This window comes from Danio rerio, chromosome 17 (genome assembly GCF_052040795.2).
Source record: "Danio rerio strain M-AB ecotype USA chromosome 17, GRCz13ab, whole genome shotgun sequence".
Lineage (NCBI taxonomy): Eukaryota > Metazoa > Chordata > Actinopteri > Cypriniformes > Danionidae > Danio > Danio rerio.
Genome location: NC_141037.1, coordinates 17,232,289 through 17,247,557, shown reverse-complemented (window position 1 = coordinate 17,247,557; position 15,269 = coordinate 17,232,289). Strand labels below are relative to the sequence as shown.

Sequence of the window (15,269 nt, the reverse complement as noted above, 5' to 3'; positions counted from 1 at the left end):
TTGTGTTAGATAACAGTTAACCCAACACATCCAATCATTCAGAAACACGATATTCGTTCTTCTAACTTACTGCTTAAAAAAGCTCTAAATTGGACAACAAATGATGGCCTATTCCTGGAAAGTGTCACACGCAACCAGTGAACCTCGGGGGATTGAAATTCGCAGCACTTACCAGATTTTGTTGGATTAAAGGGAGTTTAAACAACATTTGGTGGGATCATCCGAGCAAAACCGCATCAGATGACACGATGGTATCGCAGTTTGAAGACAACAGAGCGAAAGCTAAATTTGGGCTGACGTTAATTAGTTCACCTGTCCAGATTCTGTTTGACGGTCAGTAAATCCACTACGTTAACCGAGACATGAAAATGTCACAATCTCACCGTACAATGGTTTAAACAAAACAAAGTACGTAAATTATAATACCCTTTGCTCAGCCAGGAGTGTTTTATGTTTATTAACAGCTATATTTACTCTGAGGTGTGTCAACAGCCCCAAATAGTCTTAACTCGACGATATATTATAAACACACTGACCAGCAAGTGGCGCTACAGGCAAATACGTGAAGATTTTCGGTTTGTCTGGTGAATGGAGCAAAAGCAAAAGTGGTTTTTAAATATTTTATGGCAAATACATTATTTATATAAAACTGGCCATTCCTAATGATGCTTAAATATTTATAATTTCACAAGATTTAGTAAAACAACAGGTAACCTCATGACATGTAATCCATTTTAAGAGCTAGTCTACGGTTTTGATTTGTTTCATTATTGACCAGAATAACAAACGTTTCATTTTTTGTCACTGAAAATTAATGTTATTCCACAAAATATTGATTTTAACTATTTAAGTTAAAACATGGGCAGTCTCACAGCAAGGTCGCTGCTTTGAGACTCGGCGGGTCAGTTGGCATTTCTGTGTGGAGTTTGCATGTTTTCCCCGTGTTCGCGTGGGTTTCCTCCTGCTCCTGTTTCCCACACAGTCCAAAAACATGGTATAGGGGAATTGGCTAAGCTAAATTGTCCGCAGTGTATATTTGTGAATTATTGTGTATGTTTCCTATATTGATGAGTTGCAGCTGGAAGGGCACCCCCTGTGTAAAACATATGCTGGATATTAAAACATTGGTATTAAATTGTCTAAAATATACTTTTAATAATGCAAAACATGCTCTAAATTAGTGATTTCCATAGTTGGGGTCGGGGCCCCATGGGGCGTTGCAGGACAATGTGAAGGGGTCGCCAAGTGATTAAAAAAAATCAAATAAACTATTAGAATTACCACATTTTTTACATAACCTACACAAGATTAAAATAGTATTTACTAGTTACATAAAAAACACTATGCAATAAAAAGCTATCAGCCTTTCAATATTAATAATATTATTTGTAACATTGAATATATATTCTGCTGAAAAATCCAGCGTAAACCAGCCTAGGCTGGTTTGCTGGTTTTAGCTGGTCAACTAGGCTGGTTTTAGAGGGGTTTTGGCCACTTCCAGGCTAGTTTCCAGCCATTTCCAGCCTGGTCTTAGCTGGTCAGCTATGACCAGCTAAATACAGCTAAAACCAGCTTGAGCAGCCTAGCCAAAACCAGCTATGTCCAGCTTAAAACAGGTTGGTCAAGCTGGTTTTAGCTGGATTTGGCTGGTCATTTTCCAGCCTGAGCAGCTAAGACCAGGCTGGAAATGGCTTGAAACCAGCCGGGAAGTGGCCAAAACCCCTCTAACACCAGCCTGGTCGACCAGCTAAAACCAGCCAACCAGCCTAGGCTGGTTTAAGCTTGATTTTTTTTAGCAGGTAGCGTCAGTTGCAGCAACTTTGACACCTTTACGGAACTAACGTACTTTAAAAATAAAAGTTTTTTTTTAAAAGATTTAAAAAATCATACACAACTGAAGATAGAGGATGATCTTCATGTGACTGTCTCCAAAATTAAACCTTGCAGTAAACATTGTGCCCACCAGTCTCATTAGATTAGGTTAATATTAAATTAAACCAATGAATAATAAACAAAAAAGTAAAAATATGATTTTTAGATTTTTGCACTTTTTTTTAGCATATTGTGTTGTAAATATGCTTGTGTTTATATAGGCCTAATTGTGTGTGTGCACCATTGTGTGCAAAACTTGTTCAGTTGAAGTCCGAATTATTAGCCCACATTTTTTATTTTTGCCATGATGACTGTAAATAATATTTAACTAATTTGTTTCAAGACACTTCTATACAGCTTTATGTGACATTTAAAGGCTTAACTAGGTTAATTAAGTTAACTAGGCAGGATAGGGTAATTAGGCAAGTTATTGTATGAGGATGGTTTGTTTTGTGGACTATCGAAACAAATTTGCTTAAAGGGGCTTATAATTTTGACCCTAAAATGGTTTTAAAAATTAAAAACTGCTTCTATTCTAGCTGAAATAAAACAATTACTCCAGAAGAACTTTCTCCAGAAAAAAAAAATATTATCAGACATACTGTGAAAATGTCCTTGCTCTGTTAAAACATAATTTGGGAAATATTTAAAAAAAGAAAAAAAAAAATTAAAGGGGGTCTAATAACTTCAACTGTATGTTTAAAACCACCTCAGAGGATAGTGGGCGTCGCTGGTCACTGAAATTGTATTTTAGGTGTCACAGGCTCAAAAGTTTGAGAACCCCTGCTCTAAATGACAAGTCTTATTTTGAGAACCCCTGCTCTAAATGACAAGTCTTATTTTGAATTTGGGAAAAAAGAAAACCTTTGTCAAATGCCACATCATCATTTTCAAGTAATAATGATCATTTCTTTATTGCTGCTGATTAAAATAATGATCAAGATGCTATAAATCACACAACAGGCATAAAAGGATATATCATTTATTGCACTCTAGTGCATTTTAACACGAAAATGAACAATTTTCATTACAAAAGCAGGACATAGTTTCACTTGGTGACTTTTAAAAATCTTGTTAAAGACAAGTTATTCCTCATACACATTCTCATGCAGTAAGTTTGGCTTGTTTGCAGTTTTGGACGTATTTTGTAGGCTTATAAATTGCTCAGGATGCATTAACAATCTGCTTTTGTCCAGAGTTTACTTTAATTAATGATCATGCGACTGGCATTGTGTTGTTTTGTTGAGGTGTACATTTCAGCTTAAAATTTAGAAAAGTATAAGAAGGAGAAAAAAAAAACTTTTTACAACACATTACAAGCCCTACAGGCTCAGTCCTTCAGTTTAGGGATTCATATCAGTCCCGAGACCCATACATCCACCATTAACAACTTCAGTGTCCAAAATATTACAAATTCAGTCAATATAATGTATTTATAAATGTGTAAAATGACCAATAAACATGTTGAAGTCTTTAATGTGCTTTTTTTGCATTTTGTAAAATGCATAAAATACATACTGTGAGTGCAGGATTTATTATTAAAATAATAATTCATAATTTGTTGACTATGTTGGGTATAGATTACATCTCAAACTAAATCTTTGGCAGTTCTTGTTTTATAAAAGTGCTGTTGACACCATCAAAAGTGTCCCTTATCTTAGAAAGCCCTATAATGGATTTTCTTTTACATATATATACCATAATACCCTGGCAAAATGTTAGTGGAACATAATCTAAGCATGTATTTGTGCTAAAACACCTTCATTTTTACAATATAATGCACAAAATAAAGGAGCCTATCTAATGTGGTCACTTTTAAAAAGATACATTCAAAAACTCGTAGCCTAACAGCTGTAAAGCATACCGGAAAAGCACTCATTTTATACAAATTCTTCAATTAACATATTAACAACAACATAAAAGGCCAAAAAGCATGTTCTTCAAAAGCATCATAAATAATCAGTTGTGTAGTTGTGCTGCATGTGCATCTAAAGCATAAGAATATTACCCAGAATAAATGTTATCTGACTGCAAAAACCCTCCAACCAAATGGAAAAAAAACACTTTCATTGTGTGCAGATGTGAACTGAAATACAAAAGGCAACAAAGCTGATTAACATGGACAATTTTCCCTAAAAGTTTACATTGAGTCCTGGTATTGAAAGCATGTTTCCATCATTAGAAAAAGAAAAAACGAATATATATATTGCAAATTTGCTTTCATCTCACAATTCTGACTTCCTGGCAGTTCATTTCACAGTGGCAACTCCTGGTAAAAGCAGGGACTAAGCCGAAGAAATGTAAGTGAACTATGACTTCCTTATTTGCAAGTGAGGAAAAAAATGAGGTAAAGTTGGTTTTATATTCGCACATTCGTTCATTTTAACTGTCCCCATATTGTTTACCATGCTAATTTTAATAATCAGTCTGAAACTATATATACTTTAAGGCTGCATCTGAAATCGCATACTTCAATACTATATAGTACTCTAAAACAGTTGCTGCATTCAAATTTACACATGTATACTATGCCCTAAAAGTATGTCCTTTTTTGTAAAGGAAAATTATATACTTTTGAGTGTGTGACAGAAGATTATGCAAGCTTTGGGACATACTACTTCCTTAATAACAGATCATTATGATGCGTATCTATGCCTCGGCAATCATCCCGACACATCATCCTCATTACCTACCTAGATATTGATTAACAGTCCTTTAAACAACTTTACCAAAGCTTCTCTACTTGACGCTTAATCTTGTGCATCCGCCATGTTTGTAGTTTGTTTACATTTTTTTTTCTTACCCGAGTTTGTAGTTCAAATCAAATTCACGTCCGACGTGCAATGTATTGTGGGCAATATTAGTGGTTAGAGCATAGGTCTTAGATTTCTGGAGGGCTGCAGCTCTGCACAGTTTTGCTCCAACCTTGATCAAAAGCAGCTGATCCAACTAATCAACAACATGTTTAAGACTACTAGACACTACAAAATCAGCTGTGTTTGATTAGGGTTGGAGCAAATCTATGCAGAGCTGCAGCCCTCCTGGAATTGAGTTTGAGACCTATGGGTTTTTACCGGAAATTGTAAACCATCGGGGAACCTTTGGCATATTCTTTTCAACATTTTACAGTTTGGGACATACTAATTCTATTTTTGAATACTATTTAGGATGGATAGTATGCAAATTGAGATGCAGCAATAGATACATGCTATGCTATCCCATGATGCCCCATGAGAGAATTTATGTATCGGACTGAAGCGACGCAACTGATGTGTGTAGGTCACGTGAACATGACAAAAAGCCAGACAAAGGAAGTCCAAGTTACATTCATACTACTCGCATTCATACGGTATAGAACGTACTTTTCTAACGGTCGAGTAGTACATTTAAATTCAAATGCAGTACCTACTGAGTAGTAGGCGATTACGGATGCAGCCTTGAGCAGGTCGCACACTGGATGTGCCCCGGCGCGCACATGACTGTTGAAAGTATCGCACACCAGACGTACACATTCGCATGTTAAATTTCAAATTAAACTAATGAGATAGCGCTCTGTGACGCGGCAGAAATATGAACAGTGTCCCAAGCCGCCACCGACTTGTGGCACCGGTGTGCATACCCTGATAGAAACCTATGCTTAGAATTCTGAAATTCATGGCGCGTCGCCGAGCGGCACATCTGGTGTTGGACCCCCTTTAGTATGACTTTAAAACAACATTATAAAATTGACTGTGAACAATGTTGTACTTTAATATTCATTAGCTGCTAATATGATTTCCCTATTTACAATAGGCAAATAATACTTTTCTGAAATTATATTATAAAGAAGAATGTCTGAATGTGCGGATATAAAACCAACTTTACTGCAATGAAGAAAAATTGCAAATTAGTATATAATTCTTAGTGTCCAATTTTTTTTCTCAGAAATCTTTTTTATATCTCAACATTGAGTTTATTCTGACGTTTCTCTCAGAATTTAGTGTACTTTATTTTTATTATTTACATTAAAATTCAAAAGTTTATATCTTTCATTTGTAGCTTTTTATCTTTCATTTTTGTATGTTTGTGTGTGTGTGAAAAAAAATTATTTTGACTTTTTTTTCAATATAAGTCCATATCTTACACATTTTTTCCTAGAATCTTAAAGTTCTAAATTTTTTCTTCAGATTTAAAAAAATCGTAATTATAAGTGGGAAAATGAATTAAAAGGAAAAGTTAGAACTGCAATTAAAATAATGATAATTATAATATTCTTTTAATGGACAATGGACTAAACTTAATTCTGTCAACATTTACTCACCCTCATCTTACACTGAAATCTTTAAAACAATGCCTGCCCTTTCATTTTCAGGTGAACTGCTCTTTTCTATCATGAAGCAGATGTATGAGAGCGTGAGAGTGAATTTTCTTGTTGGTTAATATTGCAATCATTCGTCCATGTTGAAGAGGAGTTTAGGAAGCGTCCTTGAATCAATCTGAGGCAGGACAAGAAGGCAGTAAACGAAGAGCCACGCAGCCAAGAGGATGAACACAAGGTCAGACAAGGCTTCAGATGTGCTTTCTGGACTCTTTCTCTCTGAGCTGTAAAGAAACAAAACAGACAATGGCATATTAAGTTTACTCGCACTGTAGCTGCGTCCCAATTTAGAGGTTTCATCCTCCGAAGGCAGAACCATTGTAAAATGTGAAGGTTTTGTACAAAAGTGCTATTAAACTTTTTTAAACAATCCTTTTTTGTTCATTTACAGTGGGTTTAAAATTGGCGACCGCAAGGAAGTTGTGAATCATAGAAAAGTCAATCATATCTCAGTGATCAATGAAACTGTCATTGAAACATATGAGGCAGAATTGTTCAAGTAAATTATTTATTGCAAATAGTATGCTGTACCAAACAGAAACATTAATAGTATATGACAGCTAAAACAAAAAATCCAACCAAACCAGCAGTTACACATTTAGTAATTTATAGTAAAGAGAAATATTTAGGAATAAGCATTATATTGTATATATTTTTCAACTCTTCATTAAGGAATTACTCTACGTTATGGAGTATCATTAGTAACTATCATGAACTAATAGTAATTACTATAGTATACTTTAGCCTTTACTACAGTAAACTATATAAAAATAATAATAATAATAATAATAATAATAATAATAATAATAAAGTACCACAACAAATAAATGTACTTTAATGAGTCTAAATGAGTACTTTAAAATTGTAAAGTTAAAAAACATTATATTACTTACTATAAATTACTAAAATATTTTTGAGCACAGCATCAGATTCAAAGTTATTGCATCTTAACAATAACTTAATGTACTTCTCGAGGTATGGTCACGAGAAATCCTGCTTCAGAAATAACCCATCTCCCTCAGTTATCTTTCCATCAAGCAAATTTCTTGTGTCAGCCTAATGATTGATTGGCGACGTCATCGACCAAACTAGAGGTGGCTGTAATGCACCAAAGGTTTGTTGTCGACCATCGTAAAACAGGAAGAAAACGTCATTCTTGTCATTCTTAATTTACCTTCATCGGCTAGATAATGGCCTTCCAGTTCCGTGAATGTTGGTGCCGCCACTTACTGATCCACAATGGGTAAATGCAGCTTGTGTGGATGCTACTGTGCTACTTCACAAAAAATTGCTTTGCTACTGAAAAGTTATTTGATTTAGAAAGTAGCAATGCTACTGAAAAATGTAGCTAAGTTAGTAGTGTCACTACTTGTAGCGATGCTACTGCCCAACACTGCTGGCAATAGCAAGTCTCTGTACTTGCTCTGCCATAATATTTCAAAAAATTATTTCTTAGTCGAGAATTACAAATGGAAAAGAGAAAAAAGTATACACATAAACAAAAATAAAATAAGTAAAGTCTTATTTTAAAGTTCGAAAGCGTTTTTTTTGTTTTGTTTGTTTGTTCATATTGTGAAGCCGTTCCTAGAGAAACAGAATATTAAGTGGGTGTGGTTTGTTTCATCTACTACGAGCTTATTGGATGTAGTAAAAAGAAAGATCGATTCAAAGCAGCAGCAGCGTAGCAGATCTATTATGCCAAGACCAAACACATCAACATTATCATTCACATAATTTTTACCATACTAAATCTCTCCGAGAGTTGTCATGACAGAAAATAATTAATATATTTTTCATTATTTGAATTATGAAAACTTTGTTAAGATAAATAAACACATAAGAAATCAAATGATTAGCAGCATTCAATGAGTTTCTTCTGCAGCCTCTGAATCAGGACCGGCTTGTGTCTGTTAGCTTCATTTATTTTACATAGTCCTCCTCATAAAAGTTGAAATACATTAATAAATTTATTCAGAGAGAATGTATTAAATTGATCAGAACAAAAACCAGCTTAGTATAATGATTTCTGCACGATAATGTGACTGAAATTTTAGCTTTGCTATCACCGATCAATTTGAAAATAATAAACAATTATCAAAAAATAAAAAAAGATTATTGTTTTGTTGTGTTTTAAATAAATAAATGCAGTCTTACCAAGCATAAAAACTAACGAGTAACATTATATGTATCATAAACACATTTAAAATGTACTTCGTCTTTTCCAAGAAAAACAAAACATACCCAAATTATCAAAGAATCATCTTACACCATGCTTTCAGTGTCAACAAGGAAGACAAACGCTACTCAAAATACTTCATGGAGTAATGAAAATTAAACAGAACTCAAGAAAGCATCTTGTCATCTAAAATTAAAGTGCATCTCTGTGCAAATATGTTTCAGGCATGCATGGATGAGTGTCTCAACACAACACGCTCCCAACCTTTTCTAGATCCCCGTTGTTGTTGCAAACGATTTGCACAATTACATCACCGCAGGACTGTCATTGAAAGCACAAAGCATACATTTGAGAATTAAAAATAGCCTAGGGGTGTAAACATAAGCCGTGGCACACCTCCAAACACACTCCTATCACAGGTACATGGAAAACACCCAGTCTGAACAAAAGCAACAGTCTCGTTTAGTGGATATGATGCACAATGTGCAACAAAACAGGGATGGAAGTGCTTGCCAGAGCAGGTTTCTTTTTTATGGCTTCCAGTGCTCTTAGTCATTTTGGATCCAAACCAAACACTGCAATTGCTATATTGTATGAGTTAAGGATGGAAATTAAGACTAGCAAGAGAATAAGTGCACTAAACCATACCACAGATTCAAAATATCTAGCATTAGAACATTTTGTTTTCTAATCACATTTTTGTTCATGGTGATGTAAACATGTTAACTCATTTTCCTTTCTTAGAGTAAAGTTTATGAACTGCTTAAAGGGACAGTCACCCAGAAATGAAGTTACCTCATCATTTATTCTTTTAAACTTATGGGTTTCTTCCTTCTGTTGAACACTTCTTGCTGACACCCATTGAATTGAATGATAATATTGAATGATAATATCAAATAAAATAATAAAAATAATAATAATATGGATGACAATGGCAACCAGCATACTTCAAAATATCTTCTTTTGTGTGTAACAGAATAAAGCAACTCACAAAAGTTTGAATTCACACATGGGAGAGTAAATGAGTCATTTTAATGTTTTGAGTGAATTTCTTTAACGTTTTTTAGAGATATGAAGTGATTGTAAAAAAAAGTGTCCAGCACAAATGTGAAAAAACTTATGCAAGTGTTAGTGAAAGTGTCAGAGAGATGAAAGAATGTGTTTTCCACAAGGGGTTTGTCAAGCCCACTAACCTGTGTGAGGAACACTCACAATTAGGGCTGCACAACTAAAATGAGAATTACGATTGTTTTGCTTAAAATCAGGATCACGATTTTCTTACAATTCTGTAGATGTAAAATAAAGGTTAATATGAGTAAGCTATTATTATTGTTCTTCTCAAACATGTGGTAAAACAGCACTAATAATATTAGGGCTATGTAACAGACTTCAAATTTGTTCTGGTTGTTAATTCACATCAAAGTGACAACATCAGAATATAATTATTCATAATTCTGTAGCTGAATTCTTGTGTTTAAGACATATGCTTGTCATTTGTCATTGACAACATTTTTAGACCATTTTTTTCAATGCTAAACCAAGACATCTGTCATTATCAGATTCCTTCTTGCATTATATTCAATATTATATAGGCAAGAGTAGTTATATTGACCCAGTAAACATTTATTTTCATGCACAACATGCAAAACAGTAGAGTATCAAATGCTTGTCGTAATCATAACTGTAAAATGTGATATGATCATTTAAATGATGTGCACGCCGGATTTACTTTCACTGACGCATGCGTTCATGTCATGGCTGCTGTCACTGAGAAAAAAAACACACATGCCAATCATACTCCCAAACGATCACTCTGTGCAACAAACTGAACGTTATTTACAACTTCATTACCGGTTATTCACAGCCTATGCAGGTTCTGTTCACTAAAGTAGACATGGCGGGCACGCCATGGGCTTCTGAGGTAAACAATCAGTGCTTCAGCTCATGCGTGATTTTGCAGCCGCACATACATCATTATATTAAGACAAAAATTACATTTTTGGGTGGATTATACCTTATAAATACAGCATGTGACACTTTTTACACTATTTGGAGGTGCCCATGTTGCTGAGCTGCGCATGTAAAACAATGAGACGACTTTTGCGCCCGCCTTTAAGCTTCTCTCCTGACCTTGAAAATAAAATTGGCTGAATCGTAGAAAAGGTGGATTAAGATCGTGAGATCGCAATCTTTTAACGATTGATCGTGCAGCCCTATTCACAATCGCATAATATTTAGAGCAGGGGTGCCCAAAGTTTTTCTTATGAAGGGCCCAAAACCAAACTTGATTAAGAGTAGTGAGCCGAATGTAAATATAGTTGCCATATATAATTTTGGAATTTATTTAATAATATTTAAAAATGACTAAACCAGTGCTTATATTAACTAATACAGTATTTTTTAACATTGTTTAGTTTTTACTGAATAAGGTCATTATGCAGTCTAATTTATAACAGAATCACAGTATTTTTTGCCTTGATTTGCTTACCGATGTCTTCTGCGATGTCCTCTATCCATCAAGTGACAGTATTTTCATTTCAGTTTGCGTTTTTTTGAAGCTCAGCAATAAAACAAAAGAGGTTACGTAAAAAAAAGTTACCTCAAACTACAAATGACGATCTCCGTGTTAAAGGCATTCGCCCTAACACTCTCCATCATTCTCACTCTTCTGTCAGAAGGGATGGTGGGCCAAATCAAAGCTTACAATGGGCCAACTTTGGGCATCTCTGGTTTAGAGGTTGTCATGTGGTGTGGTTCGGCATTCTGACATCACTACTAAAAAATAAACTGATTTATTAAAAAAAGGTTTGTGAATGCAATTTACTTCTATTTTTAGTTTAGTTTGCATGTCAATTTGGAGAGAGCGCAAACAATTTAAGCTTGGAGCTTAAAGTTAAAATTTAGACCGCTCTTGTGAACTTCTACATCAATGCTGCATCTTGAGTGAATAATATGAGTTGATTTATTTAAATGGATGCATGCACCAAACATTATAATTAGCTCGCTAACTACTTACCCTGAAGCAGTTTCAAACCTTTATTAGTTTCTTTTTTTATGTTGAACACAAAAGAAGATATTCTGAAGAGAGCTGAAAACTGGTAACAATTGACTTCCATGGAAGGAAAAACATATTCTATGAAAGTCAATGGTTAGAGCATAGGTCTCAAACTCAAGTCCTGGAGGGCCGCAGCTCTGCAGTTTTGCTCCAACCCTATCAAACACAGCTGATCCGACTAATGAAAGTGTTTGTGACTCTTTTGAAGACCTCGATTATTTGGATCAGCTGTGTTTGATAGGGTTGGAGCAAACCTGTGCAGAGCTGCGGCCCTCCAGGAATTAAGTTTGAGATCTAGGGGTTAGAGGTTTCCTGCTTTCTTCAAAAAGTCTTTTTTTCGTTCCACAGAAGAAAGAAGAGGTTTGTGAAAATGAAATGCTGATGAAATTTCGTTTTTGGAAGAACTATCCATTTAAAATGACATTTGGCATACAGCAACAAAGGAAATATCTGCATATGTTACTTAAATATGCAAATAGTTACATTCTGACATCAATACTGGGAAATAAACTGATTTATAAAAGGCTTGTGAATGCAATTTACTTTTATTGTTGTTTTATTAGTATTCATATAAAATTGGACAACAGATTATTTCAATAAGCTGATTTTTGTGAATTATCAGCATATTGGTTCACATGTAAACATGCTAAATGTCCACCAAAATCTCAGAATAGATCTAAGAAATATTAAGCATGATTAAGTGGTTTCAATTACCTTTTGTTGATTATAGTAGCATCCACTTTGATGCCGTCTAAAGTCTTCCCATTTTGTCCCTAGTAAAAGGAAACAACATATTGGTGAAAACAAAGAATAATGCTGTCAATCCTGAGCAATGTTAACCATGCAAACAATTATTATAATTAAGAACAGTTAGATTCTTACTTTCTAATTTCATTCTATTTTAAATGTCATTCATTCATTGTGATGCAAGTTGCATTTTTACATGATACATGATACATGTCACATAATACTTTTTTCAAATTTCTTTGGTAAATAAATAAAGTTTAAAAGAACTGCATTTGTTTTGAAAAATCCGAGATCTTTTGTATCATTATAAAGGTCTTTGTTGCCTTTTTAATAACTTAAAGGTCTAAAATTGATGCCAACTTTCGAACAGTAGAGTATAAGATATTACTTTTATATCAAAAACAGTACAAAAAGATTTAGTTGCAGGGTTTCTGCAGGTTTTACCAAGTTAAATTTAAGACTTTTAAAGACATTTTTAAGATCATTATGAATGAAATTTTAGACTCACACAGGGCTAAACGCTAAGGAGTTTTTCAAATGGCACAGATTGAAAAGATTTTTATTTGCCCTCTCAAAAATTGATTTATAACACAATTCATTTAATAACAATGATGTATTAATTATTTTTAAAAAATGTATATGTTAGATACAGTATGTCTTTATAAGAATAATATAAATACAGCGTAACAGTGTAAATGTTTTAAAAGTTTTAAAAAACTAATAAACTAGATGTATGCACAGCAATCTGTCCAGGTCAGTGTCCTCAGCATTAAATATGTAGAGCACTTTTAAACAAATGTTATTGTAACGAAAATAATTAAACCATTATGATACAGTAAAAAATTAGCTTTTTAAATAAAAAGTTAAAAGTTTTATTGGGGTGGGATTGTTGGTGATTGTATGGGTTTTGGTCAGATTGGGTAGCAATACATGAACAAAGAAAAATTAAGACTTGTTTAAAAAAGATTTAAGACTATATTTCAGTAAATATAACACTTTTTAAGGCCTAAATTTAGATTTTGGAATTTAAGATATATTAAGACTTTTTAAGACCCTGCAGAAACCCAGAGTTGCACATCAAGAAACAGTTCCAGATTGTTACATTTTACTGATCTTTTGGTATTGCTATGTGATTGCTAAGGCCTTCTTGACTGTTCTTTTTAACTGTTATGTGGTTTCTAGTCAAAAGATCCCATTCACTGGTCTTTACAATAATCCTTTCCATAGACAAAGTTAGTACTTCTCCATAAACAATTTGCAATAACAAACCTTTAATTCACTGGAGTCATCGATCTTTCTCAAATGTATAGTAGTCAAAAGTGGGCTTGCATCCGTCACAGTTCCTTCCCTTTTAAATAAAAAATGACAAAATTGATAAAGCCAATGAAATTATGCCTCACTGAACCTTACAACCAAATTCACTGTATTCATGACAGACTGAATCCTGGCCAAAAAATCTTTCATAACTTAAATCAGCATAACATGAACACAACATAACAAAAAAAATTTTGCAACACGTATCTGAAAAAGATATGACCTGTGCTCCAAAGTTTTCAAAACAAAGCATTAGATACATTTTAAGCAACTGAACTGGATCTTATGAGGTCACGTCCTCCAGAAAAAACAACGCTCCCCCCTGTGGCTCATACTGTGTATCTGTAGCAGACTCCATTAATAGAGCTGTACCTCAGAGCTCCAGTGTTTTCTCTGGCACCAGCGCCGATCAAGTCGTCATCTGTCTTAATGAGCTCACAATGCTCAGCTGGTGAATCGGGCTCCACCGCACCCCATTCTCCCGGGTGCCTGTCAAACGGGCTTTGCTCCTGGAGTAGCAAAGATCCTGCTCTGCCCTGGATTGACACATTTAGAATGGAGTAAATCAATAATGCAGGACTGATGTTTAATATGCATATTACAGGCACAAGATCTTATGAACTAGGGTAATAGTATCACTGTAATGACCATTCTTGTATCCCAAGTGCAAATTAAGTCCAATGTATACTAAAATACCAAAGTAAGCCCAATGTATACTTTTTACCCTGCAAGGAGCCATTAAATTGAAACAATTGATGGCACCACAGATTTTTAATTCAAATAAAAGTTATTAATTTGAACTTTACATTATTTTTACTTAATATTATTAAACATTTTCAATCACAAATAGTCCGCTGTAATTCATTAGCATTTACCACTGCTTTTAACCTTTACATGTTCAAATGCATCTGTTGGGATCACTTTTATTAGGATTTTGTCAAAACTATAATCTTAGATTTTTTCACGCTCTAAAAGACGTTCTAGAGATTACCCAGAGTGATGTACAGATACTACTGCATAAACAAACTCGTGTTACGTGGCCTAATTAACACAAAGCCAACATTCTGAAATCCACTTTAAGCTTCTTCTAAGACATAATTTCTAAAATTATCTCCAGGATTCCCACTTTTTTATGGACACCAAATTCAAAGACTTTCAAAAACTTTTAAAATCCCTAATAATTTTAAATCGAGCGCCATAATTCACATCCCCAGCATATGAAAACCCTTTCGCTTGTGTTTAATATTTGAATTAAAATGTCATAATAATGATGATGTTTTGAATGTGTCATTTTCACCAATAGAGACCGTTTTAAACAGTCATCTTACAACTAGTTGAATTCAATAATGGTAATTTTCAAATGTGGCTACTGAAATATAGATAAAATGCATTGTTTGACATAGTTCTAGTAGAAGTAAATTAAGAATTTCTTAAAGCAGTTTCTCAGTACAGTTGTTGAAATAACACCATAAACTTTAAATTCAAGCACTTTCAATGACCTATGTTTGTTTTTAAGTACTATCCAGGCCTTAAATTGTCTGAAATTCAAGTTAATTACTTTCAAAAAGCATAGGAACCCTGTATCTCCTCTGAGAGCTTTTAAGAAACACAACCACCAAACTTGGCTTAGACCAGGGGTGTCCAAACTTGTTCCTGGAGGGCTGGTGTCCTGGAGAGTTTAGCTCCAACCCTAATCAAACACACCTGAACCAGCTAATCAAGCTCTTACTAAATATACTAGAAACTTC

General features: G+C 34.1%; 2 protein-coding genes across 54 annotated transcripts in view; both read right to left on the bottom strand.

Annotated features, from left to right (window-relative positions):
* Positions 1–533, bottom strand: part of si:ch73-204p21.2 — a 38,218-nt gene extending 37,685 nt beyond the window's left edge. For 28 of the 40 annotated variants that reach the window (XM_087290256.1, XM_087290253.1, XM_087290280.1 and 25 more), the window contains exon 1: positions 173–263. The gene's annotated coding sequence lies outside the window, so the exon portion shown is untranslated. Of the gene's footprint in view, positions 1–172; positions 264–426 lie in introns of those variants that run through there. The other 12 variants (XM_087290259.1, XM_087290284.1, XM_087290266.1 and 9 more) reach the window with 1 other exon arrangement.
* A 2,305-nt stretch (positions 534–2,838) lies between these two features.
* Positions 2,839–15,269, bottom strand: part of clmna (calmin a) — a 60,910-nt gene continuing 48,479 nt past the window's right edge. For 3 of the 14 annotated variants that reach the window (XM_087290247.1, XM_087290245.1, XM_087290246.1), the window contains exons 10-13: positions 13,894–14,057; positions 13,477–13,555; positions 12,175–12,233; positions 2,839–6,453 (exon numbers count right to left, since the gene is read on the bottom strand). In XM_087290247.1, the coding sequence (XP_087146373.1) occupies positions 6,300–6,453; positions 12,175–12,233; positions 13,477–13,555; positions 13,894–14,057 (456 nt within the window). In that variant the 3' untranslated portion in view covers positions 2,839–6,299. The remainder of the gene's footprint in view (positions 6,454–12,174; positions 12,234–13,476; positions 13,556–13,893; positions 14,058–15,269) is intronic. The other 11 variants (XR_015513212.1, XR_015513219.1, XR_015513213.1 and 8 more) reach the window with 7 other exon arrangements.